The 26,282-nt window shown below is 44.2% G+C and overlaps 3 protein-coding genes and 1 non-coding gene across 4 annotated transcripts in view; 2 read left to right on the top strand and 2 right to left on the bottom strand.

Annotated features, from left to right (window-relative positions):
• LOC143986899 (uncharacterized) overlaps positions 1-26,282 on the top strand; it is a 549,767-nt gene that overhangs the window by 72,730 nt on the left and 450,755 nt on the right. Inside the window, 1 exon segment of the mRNA XM_077485306.1 lies at positions 6,744-6,965. Within this exon segment, the coding sequence (XP_077341432.1) occupies positions 6,744-6,965 (222 nt within the window).
• Positions 1-26,282, bottom strand: part of LOC143989561 (uncharacterized) — a 470,483-nt gene that overhangs the window by 294,798 nt on the left and 149,403 nt on the right. The gene's annotated exons all lie outside the window — the stretch shown is intronic.
• On the bottom strand, positions 993-1,094 carry LOC143990684 (U6 spliceosomal RNA). Its single transcript, XR_013277406.1, has one exon. It is a non-coding gene; the product is annotated as a U6 spliceosomal RNA (small nuclear RNA).
• LOC143989827 (uncharacterized) overlaps positions 6,251-26,282 on the top strand; it is a 51,358-nt gene continuing 31,326 nt past the window's right edge. Inside the window, exon 1 of the mRNA XM_077490104.1 lies at positions 6,251-6,382. The gene's annotated coding sequence lies outside the window, so the exon portion shown is untranslated. The remainder of the gene's footprint in view (positions 6,383-26,282) is intronic.

Raw genomic sequence — 26,282 nt, 5'->3', positions numbered from 1 at the left:
AAAATATGTTTCATATAAAAGACAGTGAACAACATGAGAAAAACACAATCCATGGACAGTTACAGACCAATATATATAAGGAGTCAGCCTAATGACTATCGCCCACAGCTTGGCTCCTGTGTACTGGTATGGTCAAGCCGGGAACAAAGACTGTCTTCTGGTACATCAGTTGATTCTGGTTAACAATTCTCTGTGTTCATAACGTAATTTAATACTTGTAAGTTGTATAGAATAAAAAAAGGAAAGAGCAGAGAAAGGGTAAGAAAAGGGGGAAGAAAAAGAAATAGAGGAAGGGGAAAGGGAATTTGTCGGGGGGACATATAGATATGAAAGGAGAGGGATGGTGTGAAGGGTTGGAAGAGAGCAGAGAAGCTGCTATCAAACCCACCCCCTTGGGCCTACCAACGGGCCAGGCCTTATGTACCACCGTGGGGAGATGCAGACCAGAACACTGTAACCACTGAGCAGCAACTGACATCACCTGGGATGTATTTCAGTTATCCTGCAAACCCGGTCTGTCAGTGGGCCCTGAGGACAGGACTGGCGACCACTGCCCCAGCGGGAGCAAATGTTAAAGTCTAAGATAGCGGGTCAGTGATTGCAATGGGTAGTGAGCCTCAGGGGTAAGATTCTCATTAAGAAGTTTTCTGCTGGCTCGACAGCATGTTCATTAGGGTGTCAGAGTTGTTGAGAAGCGGAGCCAGACAGACCATAGCATTGTATATTTAACATACGTATCATTATCAAGGGCTATCATCTTCTCCATCCTCATGATGTCATTCATGGTAGAAACCCATCGTGACAAGGGAGGAGTGACATTTGTTTTCCAATATGAGAGTATGAGTTATCTCGCTGAGGACATGAAAAAATGGAGTAGGATTTGTTTTTGCGATTTTATAGACCCGGGCAATATAGAAAGGAGAGAAATCTTTGGGACGGCCAGTAGTGTCTTATCATATATGTGATTGTACCATTCAAATACCCGAGTCCAGAAAAAAAATATTCACAAATTTGCGTGTCATCCTTGCGCAGGGACCATGCTAATCTTCTGTGTATCGTTCCAATTTTAGTATATGTGCTGCCGAAGCGAGCACGCCAGTTCATCTTTTAGTGTTTCAGAAAGACCCAGGCGATATCCACCCTGACCCAGTTGGTGTCTCCAGACCATTTTCGAAATTCCATGGTATAATCTTCCATGGGTCTCTTTCCCTGGGTTCGGGTGTGCAGGATGGATTCGGCCTTGGCTGTGTGTTGTGGGTCATCATATAGTTGGGCCATCAAATCAAAGAAGGTTTCCACAGAGTTGAGAAGGGAACTCTTCTGCTCAAGGAGGTTGTGAGCCCAAGATTGCGGTTCATCACAGATTAGGAATGAAAAGTCCTGGGTTGGAGGGCTAAATACAACAGGCATGCATTTTTGAAAGCCCTGAATTTCTCTCGGTTCCTGTAAAATCATTCCAGCGTGGGGACCCTGGATTCATGGAGGGTCATTATGACTGCGGGAGCTGGGTTGACTTGACCTTGTGGGGAGGATGTCCCGCTGGCTGATGCTGACATGGTGTCTGAAGGGCCTGGAGAAGTAGTCAAGTGTTGGAGGCAGCCTTTAATTTGGAAGTAGCCATCTTGGAGCCTCTGAACAGCCTGGTTAAGAGCTGAAACCTGCTGGCAGAGAGCCTCAAGGGGAGAACCGGCTCTGTTGGCCTCTGACATGGCTGGTTTGTACTGTCAGGTACTCACCAAGGCAGAATTGCTGAGAGCGGCTTCCCTTGCAGTTGAGTGAACAATACCCCTGGAGGTGGAACAAGCAAGCCAGGGTCATACACGATGGTCAAGCAGTAGAGGTGTCTGTGGAGCAGGCCGAGGATTAGGCACAAGGGTCAGACAGAAGCAAAGTCCAGAAGGAAGCAGAGGGTCAAACACGGAGATCAAGCAAGTAGAGAAGTCCTTAAAGCAAGCCGAGGGTCAGGTTCTGGAGAGATTCAGGAGTGGTCAAGTCAACCCGGGTCACAACAGGCAGACACAGGTACACAGGCTAGGAACGGGAACACTGGAAGCTGAAAAGACACACCAGCAATGAAACAAGAAACAAAGCTGCATTTTATAGGCCCGCCAGGGGGAATCATGCTGTGCGCACAACAGCGCGCACGTGCCCACGCAGTTGCGCCTCACCGAATCAACAGTACGACAAGCCAAGAAAATGAAGTTCAATGCTTCCGAGCATGCATCGAATTGTTTCCGAGCATGCGTATGAATTTTGCACGTCGGAATTGTTACAGACGATCGGAATTTCCGTTCGGAACGTTTCTCAACCGAAAAATGGAGAACGTGCTCTCAATCTTTTGCTGGCTGAAATTTGGCCAGCAAAAGTCCGATGGAGCATACACGCGGTCGCATTTTCTGACTAAAAGCTCTCATCAGTCTTTTGCTGGCCGAATTTCCGATCGTGTGTACGCGGCATTACACTTAAAATTGCCAAAAGATCACATAGACCCCCCGAGGTATATATACAAGGAGTATTTCACCTCATGCCTTGTGTCACTGCAGTCTTGATTAAGAGAGAAGTTTTTTTTTTGTGTCTATTGTGATATATGGGGCTTGTCCATCAGTGGTTATTTGTGTCCACATGGATGAGTTGTACCCGTATTACATATCTGAGAGATCATTTCATAGGGCAGAAGACAGATCGCCCATATCTTCAGTAAGACATTATTTACTGGCATACTTTATCTTTTTCTGTTCATCACATTTTTATATGTGGCCAATAGATGGGAGGAGAGACAGATGGTCATTTACATACCTTTTATGATTTACAATAAAGTTTAGGTTTTAGTTAAGTGGCCTTTGGTGTGCAGGGAAACGCACCCTCATCTAGTTCTAGACCATTATTATTTACAGAAATTGCTTATGGCTCAAGAAACCCCTAGAAACCTTTGGAGGAACCCTGGCTGAGAAAGGGTGGACTAGACAGTAATATATCTCTATCCCCCTTGGTGGGAGTGGAGATGACCCCATCTATAACTACATGCCAACTGCCTACCATCGTTTGACGGCGGCAGAATGGCTCCCCGGCGTAGCTTTACAGTGCCCACTTTAAGGGATACAGGGGGCACGTGGGTGTGCCCGCCGCATCACTGGGAAGCTGATGCGCTTGCCCCGGTGGCCACGATGTCTGCTGGGCATACCCACAATCGCTCGTGACAGAGCAGAAATGTGGATCTATGTGTAAACACACAAATGCATGTCCTGTCAGGGGAGAGGAGACAGATCGTGTGTTCTAGTATACAGGAACAACAATCGGTCTCCTCCCCCACTCAGTCCCATTCCCCCACAGTTAGAACACACAGTGAGGGAACACATTTAACCCCTTGATCGCCCCCTAGTGTTAACCCCTTCCCTGCCAGTGACATTTATACTGCTATCAGTGGCTATTTATAGCACCGATCACTGTGTAAATGTCAATGGTTTCAAAAAAGTATCAAAAGTGTCCGATCTGTCTGCCGCAATGGCGCAGTCCCGATAAAAATTGCAGATCGCCGCCATTACTAGTAAAAAAAAAAATAATTATAAAAATATAAATCAATAACCTATTTTGTAGGCACTATAACTTTTGCGCAAACCAATCAATATAGGCATAGTGCCTTTTTTTTTTTAACAAAAATATGTAGAAAATTACATATCGGCATAAACTGAGGAGAAAATTAGTTTAAAAAAAAAAAATATTGGGATATTTATTATAGGAAAAAGTAAAAGATATAGGGGGTTATTTACTAAAGGAAAATCCACTTTTCACTGAAAGTGCACTTGAAAGTAAAGTCACTGTAGATCCGAGGGGGACATGGAAGGAAAATAAAAAACAGCATTTTAGCTTGCACATGATTGGATGAAAAAATCAGTAGAGCTTCCATTCATTTCAGATCTACCCTTTATGCCGCGTACACACGATCGGAATTCTCGTCGGAAAAATCTCTGATGGTTTTCCCGATGGAATTTCCAATGGAATTCGGCTCAAGCTGTCTTGCCTACACACGGTCACACCAAATTCCGATTGTTTATAACGCGGTGACGTACAACACGTACGACGCGACTAGAAAATGGAAGTTCAATAGCCAGTAGCCAATAGCTTCTGTCTCGTAGTTGAATCTGAGCATGCGTGATTTTTGGCATGTCGGAATTGCATACACACGATCGGAATTACCAATAGAAAGTTTTTTCGTCGGGAAATTTGAGAACATGCTATAAATTTTTGGCTGGCAGGAATTTGGACAGCTAAATTCCGATAGAGCATAAACACGGTCACATTTTCCGATGAAAAGCTCTCATCTGTCTTTTTCTGTCCGGAATTCCGATCGTGTGTACGCGGCATTAGATTTAGAGCGAATGCCCTTCCAAGTGCACTTTCAATGCAAAATGGATTTGCCTTTCATAAATAACCCCCATAGTGTTTTTTTCAAAATTGTCTTTTTTTGTTTATAGCGCAAAAAATTAAAATCACAGAGGTGATCAAATATCACCAAAAGAAAGCTCTGTTTGTGGCAAAAAAAAGGGCGTCAATTATGAATATAACATCGGATGACCGCACAATTGTCGGTTAAAGTGATTCAGTGCCGTATCTCAAAAAATGGCTCGGTCAGGAAGGGGGTCAATTTTTCCGGGGCTGAAGTGGATAAGGATAAAAAGTACATATACACACAAAGGCCGTGTTCACACTATGGGGCTTATTTACGAAAGGAAACTCCACTTTGCACTGCAAGTGTACTTGGAAGTGCAGTCGCTCTAAATCTAAGGGATAGATCTAAAATGAGTGGAAGCTCTGCTGATTTTATCATCCCATCATGTGCAAGCTAAAATGCTGTTTTTTATTTTCCTTGCATATCCCCCTCGGATCTACAGCGACAGCACTTCCAAGTGCACTTTTAGTGCACTTTCAAATGCACTTGCAGTGCAAAGTGGATTTGCCTTTAGTAAATAACCCCCTATGAGATGCTTCTTAGGGCTGCAGTTCCTCTGAGCTCCACAAGATAGTGATCTCACTTTTACATAGACAGGAAGTCTCTATGGAAGACAGGAAGTGAGTTCAGGGACAGAGAGGAAGTTCCGGGTGAGAGGTCAGTCAGGGGAAGTAGAGAGAAGACATTGCTGGAAGAAGCAACAGAGGAGGTAATAAGATCTTATTTTCTATTTACACCCAGTAACCCCCCGTCATGTCCGTCCTCTTCTTCCATAGTCACTGTGATGTCTTTTATCTCCAGCAGATGATGATACACACATATATAGTGTGGAAATGTAGATTAACCCTTTCAGAGGCAGAACGTTCCACCCACTTTTTGGGCCGGAACATTCTCTTAATTTTGGAGATGTGTCACCTTCCCACCTTCTCCCCTGATCAGTCTATACTAACGGGTTATAAGACTTTTATTAGTGGTGGGGGATGGGGTTATTTAGGGTGGATTGGAATATTTTTTAACTTTTTTTTATAAGATTTAAATAGGAAAAAAATTATAATTTGTAGTAAATGTCCTGAAAACGAATAATGATCCCAGTGTCAGATATTCATCCTAAAATGTGATCAGTAAAGTCTCCGGAGTACACGGAGATCACAGGAATATGATGTGTCCCGGCAAAGCCCAAAGACAAAGTTCATCTTTCAGTTTGGGAGAGGTGGGACGCACCAGGGAGAAATTATTCTGTGTACAGAAATCTCACAGAGGGCCCTTCACAGCTCCTCCTTCTAATTTCCTTCCAATCCGAGTCAGAGAATATTATGACATCACACTGGCCTCACAGCTCCTCCTCCCAATGTCCCTCCATCCAGAATCAGAGAATCCTATGACATCACACTCACCTCACAACTCCTAGTCCCAATGTCTCTCCAATCAGAGTCAGAGAATCATATATGGCATCACACTGACCTCCCAGTTCCTCCTCCCAATGTCCCATCAATCAGAGTCAGAGAACCCCATGACATCACACTGACCTTACAACTTTTCCTCCCAATGTACCTTTATCCAGAGTCAGATAATTCTATGACATCACACTGAGCTCACAGCTCTTCCACCCAATGTCCCTCTCACAAGCAAAGCATGATTGTTGGTCCCAGAATTTCTTGCAACAAGCTTTAAACCTACAGAGTGGGGGGCCCTGTCTGGGCAAATTAAATCATGGGGGGTTTTGATAAAAATGGAGACTTGGTTGGTGAGGTGAGGAGGATTCTGGGAAGGTCATTTGATTTTACTATTTGTGTTCAAATCTAGAGTTTTCCTCCTGTGAAGTCTGGAGATCCTATGATAATCACATTGCCTCCACCTCCCTCCCTGATAGAATAGAGAAATGCAAAGAAGATTCTAGAAGTCACCAGAGAGATCATCGAGCTGCTGACAGGAGAGGTTATCAATGCAGGGAAGGACATCATGATGGACAATCAGCCGCCCCTCACATCACCGGGTAAGAGGAGACTTTATTGTAAAGGAGAGAGCAGTACGGAGGCTCCACCTAGATCCCCCATCATCTGATAAACACATAGAAACAATGTATTCAGTCAATGTGTGTGTTTCCTACAGATGGATCCAGTAATGGGAACCCACCAGAGAGATGTCCCCGTCCTCTGTATTCCCGGGATTCCACACAGGAAGATCACACCATCCCCCACCATCATCAGGTAGATGAGGAACAATCACTGATAGTATCATTAGGATCTGTACATTATCTGCATTGTTACCATTGATGTCATTGTTATTATATATTCAGAGTGGAAACCTGAGAGGTTCTAAAGTTGAGGTTAAAGAAGAGATAAAAGAGGAGGATGATGAGGATGGGGCGATGGAGGAGTCTCTAAAAGAACACAAAGATCTGTACCAGGACACCATGGTGGAGTCATCCAGCTACAGGAACCCACCAGAGAGATGTCCCCGTCCTCTGTATTCCCGGGATTCCACACAGGAAGGTCACACCATCCCTCACCATCATCAGGTAGATGATTGACAATTGTTGGTAGTTGTGATTTATACACAGCATGATTGTTACAATGAATGTTTTATTATATATTCAGAGTGGAAACCTCGGGGATGAGAAGTTTGTTGTTAAAGAAGAGTATAAAGAGGAGGATGAGGAGTATGGTGTGAAGGAACTTTCAGATGCACACAAGGATATGATGGAGCGATCTAATAGCAGGAACCCACCAGAGAGATGTCCCCACCCTCTGTATTCCCGGGATTCCACACAGAAGGATCACACCATCCCTCCCTATTGCAAGGTTGGTAGGATACTGTCATCTAGGACAGTGGTCTCCAAACTGTGGCCAGATGTGTCCCTTTGCTTGCCTTTATCTGGCCCTTGAGGCTCTATTCCTCTCACTGATATGAGGCGTTATTCTGCCAACTGACAGTAAGGATGGGGCACCATTTCTCCCACTGACACTAAGGATGGGGCACCATTTCTTCTAAAGATGCCAACGATGGGGCACTATTCCTCCCACTAAGACCAAATATGGAGATGTTTATGCCCACTGATGCCAGGACAGTTTCCATTACTACTGGCCACAGTTCGGCCCCCCCTAAAGTCTTAAGGATAAAAAAAATGGCCCCTTTCTTTGAAAGTTTGGAGACCCCTGATCTAGAACATGGACTTATGGAGGATTTTTTTATGTGAGCTTATATCTTACTGATGGTATTTTCTTGATTCAGAGTGGAGATCCAATCGATATAGAATTTGAGGTGAAATCAGAAGAAGAAGAGAGGTATGTAAGGGATGATCAGCAGTCTATGGAGGAGGATGGAATAACGGGGACATTTATAGAGGAGGACACTCCTACAGAGATCAGCACAGGTGGGTCATTAACACTAAATACATTCCTCCACCCATACTGCTCACTGATTGGTCCAGAGTAGGGCAAGGACTCGTTGATATCAGCCTGTAAGACCCTGCAATGTATCACACAGAACTGTCAGGTATTGTGTGAGTCACCGCTCACTGGTAGCTATAACGGGGGGGGGGGGGGGGGGGGGTAAACAACAAGATATACCCAAAATGAATTAATAATAATTAGTCCATAGTAGTAAGGGATATCTAAGAGAAGGCCACAGGAGGAATGGATCCACAGGTGGATGGGGATTGCACACACAGTCACCGGTAGCTCCTCAGCAGGAAATGGGAGTTCCCTCAGACAAACAACAACAGCAGAAAGAGGGTGCTGGGGTCAGTGTGATAGTAAAAGCAAGTAACACTTTATTCAGATACACTTACATAAATGTATCTTGCAAGCTGCACACAGGGTGGATGTGAATCATCAATCAAGCAGTCAGCCATCACAAGGGGTGAGAAGACCACCGTGGGGATAAGCTCAGACCTGTCTTATGGAGGTGTATACAAAGTAAATCTCACAAATAATAAATACAAGTGATGTGGAACTCTAATGAGATAAATGTTCAGTATTTCTGTATAAAAAATCAACACGAAAAAACATAGACCTTGAGTCCATAGGTGAAGTGAAAACCGTGATGAATCTGGATGGCCCTTAAAGGAACATTCGCCAAGTGTTCATAACATCTTTAAGGGATCCGAAAATGCTGAATGAATAATAAAACAATATTGGAACAATGTGTGTATATAGTCCACCACCGATAGGATGAAGGCTCACCAGATGGTTTGAACTCAAAAGGACATACGTCCTAGGAGTCAAATGGGCTTGTATTGGCAAATGCCTGAAATGGAGACATCCGATAACCGCCCTCCTATGACTACCCATAATAGGTATTCTCCACTTAGCCCTTGTACACACGGTCGGAGATTCCGACGGAATGTGTCCGATCAGAGCGTTTTGTCGGATATTCCGACTGTGTGTGGTCTGCATTGGACTGTTTCTGTCGGACCAAATTTTCCAACTTGCCGGAAATATTTTCCGCCAAAATGCTCCGATCTGACATACTCTGATCATGTGTAGAGAATTCTGATCAGACAAAGTGCCATGTATGCTCAGATCAAATTCCTACATCAAAGCTATTGGCTACTAGCCTGAACGTATTCCCATCGTAACGAAATAACGTCATCACGTTCTGAAAGATCGGATTTTCCGACAACTTTGTCCGACCGTGTGTATGCAACAGTTTTCGGACAAGATCCATCGGACAAAATCCGACGGATTTGGTTGTCGGAATCTCCGACCGTGTGTACGGGGGCTTAGAGATCTACATAATGAGGATTATCAGTCATACATAGAAGGAGCCTACTAGCAATCTCCATATGGATATAACTAACATAACCCTAATACCTATGGTTTTTCACGAGGAAACCCAGGCGAGAAAAAGAGGTTCCGACCTAGGAGAGGGTCCATAGGGGGGAGGAGAATTCAGAGGAGAAAAAAGGAGAACCTAATGGGCCAAGTCGTTTTTAATCTTAGCACAAAAATACTTACTCGCGATGAACAATCGGTTTTGGATAAGTGCCTTAAATTTTCCCCTCCGACAAAACTCAATACATTTAACACATTTATCGGCGTACAAAAATATGTCCGCAAAATTAACATACAACAATATCTAATCTCTAATCTTTCTGAAAATTCGGCCAGAGCCGCCATTTCTGGGACTGTTTATTCTGGATTGTCAAATCCATCTTTGTTTAACCCACCTGTCTTCAAGGAGTTGGTACTTAAAGATTTAGCCAAACTACCTGTGAAGCGGACTTACCACCATTCCTTGTCACAATCTGGGTTTAGGTCCTTGTGTGAGAAGAAGGACCTAGTGATTCACCCTGCTGACAAGGGTGACGGTGTTGTAGTATTAGACAAGACTGACTATGAGATAGGAATGTATAAGATATTGAATGATCAAGATACATATCTGAGTTACCTAATAACCCAACCTTTTCATATAAAAGGAAACTACAGGATCTCATCACAAAGGGATACAACCTTAATATTTTAAATAAGAAGGAAAGAATATTTTTAGTCCCACTGGCACCCAGAATACCCACCATTTATTATTTGCCCTAAGGATACATTACACCCTCCCAGACAGCCCATCGTGAGTGGCATTGATTCAGTCACTTCACGTATAGGCCGTTACATTGATTTTTACTTACAACCTCTGGTCAGACGGTGTCGTGGAGATCCTGCCAGAAATCGGCACCCCAGGCCCTCTGGCTCGCGGCAGCGGGCGCCATCGCGCGAACGCGTGGGAGTGCGCGCGCCCCTGTTGGCGCCAGACAGGCTATTTAAGCCTGTCTGTCACAGACGGTCCCTGCCGTCTGCTCTACAGCGTTGTGTGCCCAAGAACCTGATCTGAAGTACTTACCTGTGATTTAGACCCGGATTGTCTGTGACCTACCTGCTATCTGCCTGCATCCGACCCCGGCCTGTCTGTGACTACTCTCCTGCCTGCTCCCTTGTACCTTGCTGCCAACCCGACACCTGACCTTGGCCTGTCTGTGACTATTCTCCTGCTTGCTCCCTTGTACCTTGCTTCTAGCCTGATACCTGACCTGGCCTGTTTGACGATCCAGTCTGCTAAGCAGATCCAGTTTGCTGAGCTGATCCCTTCTGCTAAGCTGATCCAGTTTGCTGAGCTGATCCTACCTGCCAAGCTGTTTCAGTCTGCTAAGCTGATCCAGTTTGCTGAGCTGATCCTACCTGCCAAGCTGATCCAGTCTGCTAAGCTGATCCAGTCTGCTGAGTTGATCCTGCCGGCCAAGTTGTTCCTGTCTGCGGAGCTGACCCATTCTGTTCATCCCTTCCGGTCTGTTGATCCTGCCAGGCACCCGTGCCCCTCCTTACTCCTGTGTCTCCTGTTACCTTACCAGGGAACAGGTAGTGGGAGCCGTAAGGGAGGCCCTCTGCAATTCGGGCTCAAAACCATTAGGTACGTGACAGACGGTCACCCTCATACCTTAAAGACACGGGAGATACCATCAGACTATTAGAAAGTTTGGATATACAGGGTGATTACATCATGGCTACTGCCGATGTCACCTGCCTATATACCTGCATACACCACCAGTTGGGGACTGATGCAGTTCAAAATTTTTTGAGTCAGGAACTGACCCTCATTGATTTCTAGAGTAGTTACAGTATCAAACTTTTAGAGTTTGCTACTAAACATAACTACTTCTGATTTGACAACTGTTTTTATCTTCAACAGAGAGGTGTAGCAATGAGAGCTAAATTTTGCTCCCAACCTCACCAATTTGTTTATGGCCAAGTGGAAGGAGGATGTCTTCTAATGCCGCGTACACACGATCGGAATTATGGTCGGAAAAAAGTCTGATGGTTTTCCTAACGGAATTCCACTCAAGCTGTCTTGTCTACACCCGGTCACACCAAATTCCAACCATCAAGAACGCGTTGTCTTGCTTCTGTCTCGTAGTTGAATCTGAGCATGCGTGAGTTTTTGTGCGTCAGAACTGCATACACACGATCGGAGTTTCCGATAGAAAGTTTGTCCGTCAGGAAAATTGAGAACATGCTCTAAAATTTTTATTAGCGTGAATTTGGCCAGCTAAATTCCGATGGAGCCTACACATGATTGCATTTTCTTGATGCTCTCATCAGTCTTTTGCTGCCCGAAATTCCGATCGCGTGTACGCGGCATAAGCCCAAGGTACACCATCCTTGGTTTTATGGGCCAGATACATTGACGACATCCTCCTCCAATCAAATTGCACTAGGGATTCTTTGAAACAGGTTTTTGTCTCTCTGAATTAGAATAATAGAGGCATTTCCCTGTCATTCAAATCCAGTCGAAGTAAAATTCATTTTTTAGATCTTGAAATTGAACTTAAGGATCAACAGTTCAAATTTCAAACTTACTTTAAACCTACCGACCGTAATGGCTTCATCCCCATCGACAGTTGCCATTATAGATCTTGGCTTCGCTCTGTACCACGTAGCCAGTTTCTGCGATTACGCAGGAACTGTACTAAAACAGAGACTTTCAAAATGCACACCATGGTCCTTAGGTTCCTCGACAAAGGTTATGATTCAGTTGAGGTAGACTCTGCGTTATGGAATACTCTAGATGTCGAGAGGAGTTCTCTATTGGTGACACTTAAAAAATGGTCCACGGTGACCTAATTTTCAACACAACATAAACAAATCAAAGCGATTATGAATAAACATTGGGATGTACTTAAAAGTTACCGTATTCTCGGTACCACACTACCAAGTCAAGGTGATTTTTAGGGGGGCTCCTTCTCTACAAAGTAGAGTAGCACCTAATATCATTAATCCTCCTATTCGTACATCTTTTTTTTCACAATTTGATTGTTTTTTTTTCCATGCAAAAGATGTGGTGTTTGTCAACAGAAGCCCAAAACAGTAGAGTTTAAATCTTCCATAACCCATTGCGTGTTTCCCATTTAACATTTCTGCACTTGTGTGAACAAACATGTCTATTTGATCAACTGCCCATGTGGCAAACAATATGTGGGCTGAACGATTCAAACATTCTCCATCAGAGTCAGTGAATACACTGCTTTGATCAAAAGTGGGGATACCAAACATAGTGTGCCTAGACACTACAGACCGTGTCACAACAGAGATCCCAAATTCATTGACAGGTATATTCCCCCTTGGAGGAGAGGTGCCATGACCAGAGGCATCTCACGTTTAGAGACCTTCTGGATTTATGAGTTACAGCCCCACTTCCCGCTCGGCACAAACGTGGAGTGGGACATTAACGCATAAATCAATAGGGCGTAAAAATTGACAATCATATTTTCAATTTATGTGGTATTCTGGGACTTCTCCTTTCTTTTATGTTATTTATTATGTTTCATTTTATCTCTTTTAGGGATCTATTTTACTTTTTGCTGAACAATGTGTATAGTTGTTGACCCCAGATGAGTATCAGCCCCGCTGGACTGTCATAACTTACATTTAGTTTCAACTTCAGTCTCATTTATCATCTATTTACTTCTGGGCGTTATTTTCCAAATGCATTTATTTTTCGTGTGTTCCATGTAACTGATGGACTGGTCAGTTATATGTTATGAACATTATATGGGTTTACAAATTGTTTTATTTTTATTAATTTTTTCTTCTTTTTATTACATGGGTTCATATTTTTCTATGAATCAACCATTAGGACATGTAGACATGCCATTGTGGGTTCTGGCCATTCACTGTCCTTCTGGGTGTTTACTATTAACTATTGTTGGACTTTTATTCACATCCCCTATATTTTTAGCAGTACAAGCACTTTAAGGCATGTTTAGACATCATGTCCTCGCTCCCCATCTTGGGGGGCATGGTGTGTACTTCATCGTGCCTTCCCTCTGTGGGTTATTTGGCGTGCGTCCCCCCTTGCGAGAGAGATGCGTGAGAGAGATGCGCGATGTGTGTCCTTCTCATTTTTTTCTAGGGGAAGTGACGGGTACTTCGGCTGTATGCGCGCCTTGCCATTCATTGATGGGTTTGACATGCTTCCAGCTTTTCCATACACTTTCCTTGGAGCGAGGCGTGGAGCGCACGACACTCTGCAGTTTCAATGTGATTCCAATGCGAGGCATGGTACGCACGCCGATTCACCATCTTTGTTTCACAGGTAGTGATCGCTGATTTGCACTTTCGAGATTTATGACGCATCACGGGTCTGTTTCTCAGAATTGTAGTCATATCTCTTATATAATCAGAATGGCTACAGTGCACCTCAGATGATGTTGCATCGATGATGCATCGGAACGGCTCCACTGCCACCATACACATTACTTAAGCATTGTTTACTCGTTTTAAAAATGTGAGGCTTTTAACTTTATTAAGTTTCAAATTTTTATATAGAATTACGCTATGTGGCCCTTTTTTGTTCTCCTTTCCTCGATATATGCATGAACATATGGGAGAAACCATCATTTTTTCTTATGAAATACCTTCTATGGCAGCCTTTCTCAACCTTTTCAACACAGAGGAACCCTTGAAATAGTTCTCCAGTCTCGGGGAACCCCTGCTAAAAATTAGAAATCTACAACTCATGATACATTAGTGTGATGGTCAGTGGGAAGAATTGTCCTTACACTTGTGGTCATTGGGAAGAATTACCTCCTTACAGATAGCTAAAAAGATCAATGGTGTCAGTGGGAACTTATCTGAGAGGCAGAAATGGCCCAATGCTAGCAACCTCTGGAGGAACCCCTAGTTGAGAATCACTGGTCTATGGAGACGTGTCAAAGGTCTCCAGAACGGATGTCTCTAATTTTGCCATTTGCCAATACAAGCCCATTTGACTCCTAGGACGTATGTCCTTTTGAGTTCAAACCATCTGGTGAGCCTTCATCCTATCGGTGGTGGACTATATTCACACATTGTTCCAATATTGTTTTTTTTATTACTTCACCATTTTCGGATGTCTTAAAGATGTTATGAACACTTGGCAAATGTTCCTTTAAGGGCCATCCAGATTCACCACGGTTTTCACTTGACCTATAGACTCAATGTCTATATGTTTTCGTGTTGATTTTTTATACAGAAATACTGAACATTTATCGCATTAGAGTTCCACATCAATTGTATTTATTATTTGTGAAATTTAATTTGTTCACTCAGAATTTCAGCGCTGCGCTTTCCATTTATTACTGGTATTGCAATTGTCTTCTTGCTGTGTTAGCTGCTTTTTCCCAGGGCACAGTGCGGTATTATATTAGCATTTTCTATATGGAGGTGAATAACCAGCAGCATCTCCAGCTCTCCCACCCACTCTCATAGAGCAAGGAAGTGACCAAATCAGGGCGGGGGTGGGCTACAACAAGGAACCGCCTCCTTCTTCAGGCTAAACTTTTTACCCTTGTGACTGCTGACTGCTTGATTGGTTTTCCACATCCACCCTGTGTGCAGCTTGCAAGATACTTTTATTGTAAGTGTATCTGAATAAAGTGTTACTTGCTTTTACTCTCACACTGACCCAGGCTCCATCTTTCTGCTTTTTTTTGTAATCCCCTGGTCACTTTCCTGTTCCCCCATCCTGTAGTCCTGTATGCCTGTATTTCTCTCGGATAGTCTTCCTTCTGTCTGCTGTTTATGTATCTAGACTGGATTTATGGAGATTCTGGGGTTCAGCTGCCAGCAAAATGTTGATTTTCAACATAGGCGTTATTCAATCTAGGTACGTACCTTGGATCTTCTGCCCCATGCGTGGGTGGAGACACTCGTCCTATAATCCCCTCATCACTGTCACTCCTATAAAAGACAGTTCTCGTTGTTTCCTCACTCTCTGACTAAGGTCCATGAATAAAGAAATGATCTGGTAGGAGATCAGAGGACCCATTTACTAGTTACCTTGAGGGGGGAATTGTAAGATCCTCAGAGACAAAGCTGCTTGATGTGGGCGGAGTCCTGGTTTAGGGGAACCAATCAGCTCATGTCTAGTAATAATCTTTGTATTTCTATTTTAGTAGATGGACGGGAGATGAGGAAAACCTCAGAGGATTGTCTCACTTTATCTCCAGACTGTAAAGTAGAAGATGAGGACATCACACAGTATAGTCCAGGAGAAAACCCGACTACCTCAAATGTCCATCCGGCACCACACAGTGTAGATGGACCATCGTATTCCTCTTATCCTGAGGAACCTCAGACTGTGCGGGACGGGGCCGTCCTTCCAACAGAGAAGAGGTTTCCCTGTACTGAGTGCGGAAAGTGTTTCCCTTCTAAATCCAAACTTAAAGTGCATAAAAGATCTCACACAGGAGAGAAGCCGTTTTCCTGTCCTGAGTGCGGGAAATGTTTTTCACAGAAGCATCATCTTTACACCCATCAGATATTGCACACGGGGGAGAAGCCACACTCCTGTCCTGAGTGTGGGAAATGTTTTACACAGAAGTCCAGGCTTTCCACACATCGGCGATCTCACACCGGGGAGAAGCCGTATTGCTGCCCTGAGTGCGGGAAATGTTTTTCAGACAAGTCCATTCTTTGCACACATCAGAGATCCCACACAGGTGAGAAGCCGTATTTCTGTTCTGAGTGCGGGAAATGTTTTTCACAGAAGTCCCATCTTTACAGACATCGGAAATCTCACACGGGGGAGAAGCCGTATTCCTGTCCTGAGTGCGGGAAATCTTTTTCAGAGAAGTACCATCTTTTCACACATCAGAGATCTCACAGGGGTGAGAAGCCATTTTCTTGTTCTGAGTGCAGGAAATCTTTTTCAGACAGATCCACTCTTTACAAACATCAGAGATGTCATACGGGAGAGAAGAAATTTTCCTGTCCTGAGTGCAGAAAATGTTTTTCACAGAAGGCCAATCTTTCCAGACATCAGAGATCTCACACGGGGGAGAAGACACTTTCCTGTCCTGAGTGAGGGAATTGTTCCTCACTGAAGTCCAGTCTTCCTGTACATCAGGGATCCCACACAACCCTCGCGGTGTATTAGTGCCTTGAGTGCGGGAAATGTCTTGTATATGAATGTTGCTGGACATCACAGCTCTCATGTGGGGAAGAAGCACACCCTGATATACACCTCAGATATACTCCATGGCTGATCTTCATCATGGAAGAAACAGTTCATAAGAAGATCAGAGATTACCTAAGACATGGATGAAGTTTTGTACAGTGTTGGATTTTCATTGGCTGAGAACATTTTGGGGTGTAGAGAGGTAAGTAGAGCCTTGAAATGAAGGACATCGCCTTCAGAATGTCTGTGTGACATTTACTGATAATGATATAGCGGGTTACAGAACTAGAAGCTGTGAGATCTGATATATCTATCAGTAAACTTTACACAGACAAGAAATTGTTAAGTTGATGTCCTTCATTTTAAGGCTTTACTAACCAGTGGTGACCCGAAGCGCCTCTCTCTGTCTTCAGTCCATCCTTCTCCCATCCCCCAACAGGAGGGAAGCAGAACTTGGATATAATCTAGGTGAGAACTTCTTTCCTTTGCTCCTGTGTGGGTTTGGGTGGCTTGGCGGAGTGCGGCACGAGAGGGAACACCGCTTGTCTTTATATCTCTACATATCTTGTCTGGGTAGAGGTTATTGATTGGAGAATATTTATACTGTTTGATTTTGTGTAAATCATTCCTGTTTTCACTTTGAAGGGAGATATTATGTGTGGTTTGATAAAGTGATTTGCTCATTAGTTACCACTTCACTTACATGTTTAGTTTAAAAAAAAAAAAAATAACAAATATGACAAACATTCATTCATCCATGTCAAATGTTGCTCTTATCTTATTACATACAGTGATTTCCTGTAATCATTGGGCCCATCTAGTGGCTATAATGCGAAATTAAACAATTTTTCGTGAATGAGGTATTTTAGAACTAATACCTCATTATGGGCACTAGTTGGCGCTGATGATTATAGGAAGCCACTCTATTTATTAAAATACGGATAGAATTTGTCATGGCTGGACCAATGCTTGTCACACTCACCCAGCATAGTGTGTTCATAGACCCCTTAGTTTACTATGTCGGGGGTTTCATACAAATACCTGAGATCATAGTCCTGCATTTATGAGTACAGTAAACATTGAAGGACATAAATTAAATAAAGCCACAGGATTAAACCAACCATTCATTTAAAACTAAAAATACCTAATTTGGCCTTTAGATGGCGCTAACTATCATAGCAATTAGCGCCATCTGGTGTCCAAATGCTACCTTTTCCATTTTAACCCCTTCAGGTTCGCGCTATAGACGAATGACGGCTACAGCGCAGATCTGCTTTGCCCGGGAGGCCGTCAATAGATATCCTCCCCTTTGCACGCTCACCACATCCCACTGAAGGGCGCACACGGCTTGCGCTGTGGTCACCTGAGTCAATGAGACTTGGGTGATCGCAGATCGGAGTAAAGGGTCGATCCCTTACTACCTGATCAGCTGTCAGCCAATGACAGCTGATCACATGATGTAAACAGAAGATCGGTAATCCTTCATTTTTTCTTCTCACGTTGACAGCCTGAGGAGAAGAAAAAGCCGATCACTGGCTTCTGTTGAAGGGACATCGTTCCCGAAGAGGAAGAGGCGAAGCCACCTCATATGTTTTTTTTCCCAGGAAAAAAACCCTGGGAATCCATCTCTCCTTCGCTGAGGAGCTTACATTGGCTAACCGTAAAAAATCGGATCACGTTCAAGACCCTTTGCCTCACCCACAAATGCGTGCATAGAGACGCTCCGCAATACCTAATGGAGAAAATAAATCATTACACACCAAACCGCAGTCTTCCATCAGCCAACAAAAACCTCCTCCTCGTGCCCAAAGCCCGGTATAAATCCAAGGGGGATCAGAGATTCGCTGTCCAAGGGCCTCGGCTATGGAATGCTCTACCAATCAACATCCGCCTGGAAGAAAATCACCTGGCTTTTAGGAAAAAACTCAAGACCTTCCTCTTTTAGCAGATGATCAAAGCTCGCCACAGCGCCTAGAGGCGATTCAGTTCGCATTGTGCGCTATACAAGTATTTCATTCATTCATATGTGCCCACCAGTACTGCCTGCCCTGCCAGTGCCACGAATCAGTGCCCACCAGTACATAAGTGCCAGCAATCAATGCCCACGAGTGCCACCTATCAATGCCCACCAGTGGTGCCAATCAGTGCCACCTAGCAGTGCTGCCTATCAGTGTCACCTACCAGTGCCCATCATTGCAACCCATCTGTGCCAGCTATCAGTGCCACCTATTAGTGCCCTTCAGAGCCACCTATCAATGCCCTTCAGTGCCACCACTCAGTGCCGCCTGCTAGTGCCCATCACTGCCGCCTTACCAGTGCTCATCAATGCAGCCTATCAGTGCCACCTCATCAGTGTACATCAATGAAGGAGAAAAATTACCTGTTTGCAAAATTTATTAACAAAATATAAAACGGTTTTGATTTTTTCTTTTTTAAATGTCGGTCTTTTTAAAAAAAAATTAACAAAAACTGCAGAGGTGATCAAATACCACCAAAAGAAAGCTCTATTTGTGGGAAAAAAAATGATAAAAATGTAATTACAGCATTGTATGACCGCGTGACAGCGCTAAAAGCTGAAAATTGGTCTCGGCAGGAGCGGGTTTAGGTGTCCAGTAAGCAAGTAGATAAATCAATAGAAAATATTCAACCAACTAAAAGCAAATATCCTAATAAAATTCAATGTTTCCTCATTCACACAGAAGGGATGTACATGCATTGTCACCGGGCAGATTTCTATGTAAATTATTTATAAATAGACCCCTAAATGTCAGGAGACGTTTATATAAAGATGGGAAGTATGTGGCAGATAAATGAATAGACCTCCTAGCAATGTTATTACCAGGCTGCAGCTAGGGGGAGCTCTAATGTTTAGAGTGTGACCGCAGCAGAGTGATCCCATCTAGCTCACATTAACTCTTTCACTGCCAGAGCTGGTTTTCCATTTTTGCACACATGGTAAAATGCAGATTTTGGGCCTGAAGATTAGATAAAACCCCCAATATATATTTTCTGAAAGCAGAGGCCCTGGAGAATAAAATGGTGGTAATTGTTAAGGTGTTCCTCGTACACAAATGTCACCTTCATATCCGGGTTTATTTTCTACTTTCCCCCATTTTCTATGGTATGATCTTTTCTACAATACTTTGTTATAATAATGTAACACGTTGTGTATTGTATTGTATACAAATTAATAATGACTCCGCCTCCACATTCCAGACAAGTCATCATCCTGACCAATTTAATTTCTTCTTTTACTATTTTATTGATTTCGTTCTGCACTCTTGTTAAAATTATCATTAAAAATATATTAAACAAAAATAAATTGTGTGTGTCGGTGCAATGATGACAAACTTCAGTATCCAGAAATTTCTAGTAGGTGACACTTCCATATATAGACCAAGGGAGTGACAAGGAGCCCCTAGAAACCTTTGGAGGAACCCTGGTTGAGAAAGGCTGGACTAGGCAGTCATATCATTTTATTATTATACAGGATTTATATAGTGCCAACAGTTTGCACATCGCTTTACAACATGAGGGCAGACAGTACAGTTACAATACAGAAGGAATCAGAGGGCTCAGATCCTGTGAGCTTACAATCTAGGAGGAAGGATCAAATGATACAAAAGGTGATAAGTGGGGGGGGTGAGCTGATGGAGAAAATAAATGTGCAGTTGTTAGATGGAGGCAGGGTAGGCTTCTCTGAAGAGATGAGTTTCCAGGGATCACCTAAAAGTGGACAGAGAAGGAAATAGACAGATTGGGGTAGAGAGAATCAGAGAGGCTCTGGAGAAGTCCCGGGGGTGAGCATGGGATGAGGTGACAAGGGAGCTAGATTGCAGGAGGCCTTGGGAGGAATGAAGAGAACAATTTGGTCGGTATTTAGAGACTAGATTAGTAAAGTAGGTGGGGCAAGCTGTGTAAAATGTTAGTATTTTGAATTTAATTCATTGGGTGAGCCAATGGAGGGATTCGCAGAGAGGAGTAGCAGGCACTGAGCGGTTTGTAAGGTGGATGAGGTGAGCCAATGAGGAGGGAGTTGCAGTAGTCGAGGTGAGAGATAACGAGGGAGAGAATTAGGAGCTTTGTGGTGTCATTGGTTAGGAAGGGGAGTATTTTGGAGATGTTACAGGGGTTCAGGCGGCAAGCTTTGGACAGGGATTAGATGTGGTGCTGAAAAGAGAGTTCAGAGTCCAGGACTACTCCTAGGACCCTGGCATGCAGGGACGAGTTGATGGTTGTGCCATTGATCTTGACAGAGAAGTCAGGGGAAGGGGCACGTGGGGGAGGAAATATTATGAGCTCAGTTTTGGATGGATTGAGTTTGAAGAAGTGGTGTGACATTCAGACTGAGATGTCTGTCAGTAAATTAGTGATGTGTGTGGAGACTGTTGGAGTGAGCTGAGGGGTAGAGAAATAGATTTGGGTGTCAGCGGCATAGAAATTATATTAAAAGCTATGGGAGGCAATCATCTGAACCAGGGAGGAGGTGTAGATTGAAAATAGGAGAGGTCCAAGAACAGAACCTTGGGGAACCCCAACGGAGAATGGGAGAGGAGGAAGTAGAATTGTTAAGTAATGCTAAAGGTGCAGTTGGATAAGTAGGAAAAGAATCAGCAAAGAAAACAATCATGGAGACCAAAGACATCGAGTTTTTTTTTTAGGAGAGGGTGGTCAACTGTATCAAAGGTCCAGGAGTAGGAGTACAGAGTAGTTTCCATTGGTTTTGGCCATTATTAGATCATTTGTTAGTTTTAGGAGGGCAGTTTTTGTGAAGTGTTGAGGGAGAAATTCACACTGAAGGGGATCAAGAAGGTTATTCTCTGCAAAGTGGTCACTTAGTCGGTTGTAGACCAGATGTTCAGGTAGTTTGGATAAAATAGGGAAGCAGGGAGATGAGGTGTAGGCTGGTAAGATTGGGGGGGGTCCAGTGAGGGCTTTTTAAGTATGGTGGTTGTCAGTAAAATTCCATTCTCTTACTGATCAGTCAACTCCGGTCATGTTGATTAGAAGACAGATTTATTACAGATGTACCAGTACAAACGGGTAGTAGGACCCTTCCAGCAAGGAGTTCCACAGCAAAATCACGCCAGGAAATATGTACACAGTTACTTTATAGCAGTATTTGGCAACCTGCCATTGGCTAAGGCACACTGGTGACTCATGGTGCATTGTCAGCTTTATTGCCAAATCCAGAGTGCCTTTCACAAGGTTTCCTAATATGGTAACATCTGCTCGTTCTTTAAGTATTGCTTTAGGCTTTGGTCGGAACTTAAAAAAGTTGCATAAACAATAAGCCAGCTCCCTTTTAGCTACAAAAAGTACATGTAAGGAACAAGGCAAATGTCGATATCACCTGTAATTCTTTGCATATTTCTTATCAGTGGTGACTAGAGCATGTTTTAGGGAGTTGGGGAAGATGCCAGAAGAGAGGGAGAGATTGAAGATGTGAGTTAGAGAATGTAGAATAAAGTCAGAAGGTGACCGTAGCATTTGCAAGGGAACAGGATCCAGGGGACAGGTGATTAGCTGGACATTAGCAAGAGGTTTAGCAACCTCATCTATAGTGGTGGGGTTGAGTGAGGGAAGTAATGATTGTACTTGTGGGCATGGAGTGTTAATTAAAGAAGGTATCCGTACAGCGGAGATTTCCTCACTAACTGCATCAATCTTATTTTTGAAGTGATTTGCGATCTCCTGGGCAGCGATTGTGGAAGTGAGTGGAGGACAAAGTAGAGAGTTAAGGGTAGAGAAGAGTTAATGGGGGCTGGATGAGAAGGTGTTAATGAGATTGATAAAATGGGTCTGCTTGTCAGGCAAGAATTGTATTTTTGGAGGGCAGATTTATATTGGTTGAAGTCTTTGAGAGACTTATTACCCCACAGGCGCTCAAGAGCGTGGCAATGTTTTTTGAGGCTTCTGGTGTCATTTGTTTGCCAGGGTTGTAGGGGTCAAGGCCTGATTCTGTGTATAGTGAGCGAGGGCAAGCTCATCCTGGGTGGAGGACAGGGATCTATTGTAGACAGTGGCTAGATTGGGGCAGGATAGGGGTGAGATTTTGTCATAGAGGTGGTCAAGGTTTATACAGGTGACTGTTGGGCGATTAGAGGGAAAGGTGGTGGAAAACAGGGAGAGAGAGAATCGAATAAGATGGAGATCAGAGAGCAGAAAATTATTGTTAGAGAGTTTGCATGGAGCGCATAGGTAGGAGAATACAAGGTCAAGGGTGTTGTCATCAGGTGTTATACTCATTGCTTCAGGTCCAAGGAGGAGGTTAGACTAAAGCCCCATACACACTATCAGATTTTCTGCTGATTTTTTTCCTTAATGCCGCGTACACACGACCGGACTTTTCAACATCAAAGGTCCGACGGAACAATTCTGGCAGACCATTCGATCGTGTGTGGGCTGCAGCGGACTTTTGATTTGCAAAAATCCGTCAGACTTTAGAAATGGAACATGTTTCAAATTTTTCCGCCGGACCCAGTTCCTACCGAGAAATCCGCTCGTGTGTATGCTAGTCCGACGGACAAAAACCGACGAGAGGGCAGCTATTGGCTACTGGCTATGAACTTCCTTATTCTAGTCCGGTCGTACGTCATCACGTTCGAATCCGTCGGACTTTGGTGTGATTGTGTGTGGCCAAGTCCGTTCATTCGGAAAGTCCGTCAGAATTCTGTCATAACTCCGTCGAAAGTCTGTCGGACCTAGTCCCTCGAAAAGTCTGGTCGTGTGTACGCGGCATCAGATTTACCAAAACAATATAATATGAGGTCAAACCTTAGGAGTTTCAATTTGTATGCAATCAGGCAGGCCCTTGCACTACATGGTTTTGGTAAATCTGAAGGAAAAAATCAGCAGAAAATCTGATAGTGTGTATGAGGCTTAAGAAGTTTAGAAGTAGCAGGAGTGTTCGTATTATTAGGGATGTTAGTCACCGAGAAGCATTTGGGAATTTCAGAAGAGAGAAAGTAGGGGAGCCAGGCAGAAATGTGATCAAGGAAACTTCCATAGTGCTTATGTATAAGGATATATGCTTGGAGGTTTGGAGTAGCCACTCCTGGGAAAGCTGGAGAAGAAAGGAGGGGGGGATGGGAAGTACACAGAATGCCTCTCTAAGGCCGCGTACACACGGGCGGACTGTCCGCCCAACTAGGTTCGTCAAACAGTTTGACAAACAGTCCGCTCAAAATTAGCATGAACGGACTTGACCACACACGACGAACGAACAGTCCGCTGAAAACTTGCGCGATGACGTGAACGGCACGTACGACGGGACGAGAGATTCGGAGTCCAATACACTGCAATGCAACCTTCGCCGTGTAAATTCTTTCTGAGCATGCGCGAGACTTAGTTTCTCGAACAAGCCTACACACGAGCGGACTGTCCGCTCAAACCATGTTTCAGCGGACAGTCTTACGGAAATTCTGAAAAACTTTGTTCGTCAGACTGTCCGCTGAAACTGTCCGCTGAAGCCCACACACGAGCGGACTGTCCGCTTAAACACTGTTCAGCGGACAAAGTTGGGCGAACAGTCCGCCCGTGTGTACGCGGCTTCAGGCTTGTGCATGAGATAAGAAAATCACCTGTCACTCACAGCAAGGGGGAGAAATGGACATCTGATTCGCTGTGTGTCTGTTTTTATCTTACTGAAAAAAGATAAGAGGATTGCTCAGAACTGGATTAACTCTCCATGGCAAGGCTGGGCACAGATGACATGAAATCCTATACTCTACAAGGTACAAGCCTTAATTTTAAAAATAAATAAAAAAATTGTTGTTTACATCCACTTTAAGGAAATTGGATAGAATAAACTTATACTGTGAGCTTCAAATGATGAGGACAGAGAGGGAGGAGAGGGAAGAACCTGGAAGGTGCTCTGTGAGGATGAGAGGATTTCCACTCCACCTCCCTTGCATCCACTAGGTCTAGGGGAGTGAATCCAGAAAAGGCCACCGTGGGAGAGGGAAGCAGGAGAAGCCGGATTTTTCTGAAGCCAGGTTTTGGTGAATTGTAAATTGACCACTTATGGACCACTGTACTTTGAAGAGGAATATTGTTGCTATGACTGCAGCTAGCTGCCTTAACCCCGGTATCCTCTTCTTCAGCGGGTGGTCCGCTTTCAGATAAAAGTGGTCTCTGCAGTGGATTCACTTTGAGATCACTTTTATCGGTGGCAGGAGAGGGCCCCCCTCTTGCCACGCTCCAGTGCCCTCCACCTTCCCGGAGCTGTCGGCAGTGGCGGAGGCAATCAGGTCCTCTTCCCTGTTAGGTATGAAGCTGAGTGAGGGTAAGATGGCCCCCACCCATCTCCATACAGGGCGGAAGCAACGTCAAAACGTCACTTCCGCCCATAGCTCTTAAAAAAAAAATTTTTCAAACAACATTTTTTTTTTCTTTTTTAATTTTAATGTAAATATGAAATGTGAGGTCTTTTTGAACCCAGATCTCATATTTAAGAGGTACTGTCATGCTTTTTTTCTATTACAAGGTATGTTTACATTCCTTGTAATAGGAACAAAAGTGACACAATAAAAAAATAAAAAAGAACAGTGTAAAAGCTTGCGTGCAGAAAAACGAACACATACGTGAGCAGTGCCCGCTCATGAAAACCGTGTTCAGACCACATGTGTGAGATATTGCCACAATCGGTAAAGCGAGAGCAATAATTCTAGCCCTAGACCACCTCTGTAACTTTTTTTTTTTTTAATTCAAGATGTGTATTTTTCTCTTATATTCACGGACCGACACAACTCCTCTCTGTAACAAAATGGGTTGTCAGCCCTATCACTGGAGATTACTAGGCAAGTTGTAATACAACACTTCAGAACTTTTAGTTCCACTCAGGGAGCGGTCCCTAGGCTACAACCCCCACAGCCTGCCCTAGCAGACTCAGTTTTATTTTGCCTAGTTAAGGAGATGCACCTAGGAACCCTGCAGGCCCATAGGTCCGTGTTTTTTGATGCAGAAGCTTTGCTTTTTGCGCAAGATGAATGATCTTGTGATCTTCTATCAACAGCCGGCTGGGTGACAGGCTGGTTCACTTATCCTTGTAGTCTCCCCAGTCCAGCCATTGAGCGTGTGCAGGTCGCAGCTACGGCTCGGCAGGCCACAACATACCTCAGCTCCAGAGGTGGTCGGTGAGCTTTTATGCTCTAGGGCATACATATGACCAGGCTACTGATGTCTGGCTCACAGTATGCCGAGGCCAACAGCCACCCTATACTGATCAGTGAGTGGGTCTGTAATGGAATGTCTCCCAGCTCTTCAGGACTGGTAAGTACGGCTCTCTCTGCTTCGGTGGGGCTGAGCAGCTGGGCATTCCCTTGGAGACCGATTTGGGGGCCACCTCACCTCCCTCTCCTTCTCCCCTGTCCCTATCTTCCCTCCGGGGGGTCGCTGCATGTGTCTGCTGAGCAGTGTGTGTAACCTATGCAGGGGCTCTCTGTGGACTCTCACCTGTCATGGGGGGCTGAATGGATAGCGGTGGTCCTGGTCCTGTGTGGGGGTCCCTGGAAGGTGCCTGTGAGTTTTTACTGTGTTGTGCGAGCGCTGTGACTCTGCAGGGGTTGTCTTATTTTCACCTTATGGCAATGTCTGGCAGACATTTTAGGTATGGGCAGAGCAGGTTGTCTATGTGGGCTTCAGCGGCCATTTTCTGTGAGTTTTCCTATTTAGGACACTGGCGGACATTTTCCGGAAGCCTGAGCATGATATGTGCTTTCACAGCCTTGCTTCCTGTGTTTCTTGTCTGTGTACAGGATGCCAGGTGGCCATTTTACTAAAGCCTGAGCGTGCTGTACAGATCGTTTCAATGCTCATTTCCACGGCTGCTGCCGGCACTGTTTTTTGTCTCTCTGCGCTTGGGAACCCCTGGGGGCTGCAGGCATCGCTTTGTATTCAGCACAAAACT

Source organism: Lithobates pipiens, unplaced genomic scaffold (assembly GCF_037356315.1).
Source record: "Lithobates pipiens isolate NorthernLeopardFrog02 unplaced genomic scaffold, aLitPip1_a1.2 Scaffold_18, whole genome shotgun sequence".
NCBI classification, from domain to species: domain Eukaryota; kingdom Metazoa; phylum Chordata; class Amphibia; order Anura; family Ranidae; genus Lithobates; species Lithobates pipiens.
This window is presented reverse-complemented; position numbering and strand designations above follow the sequence as displayed.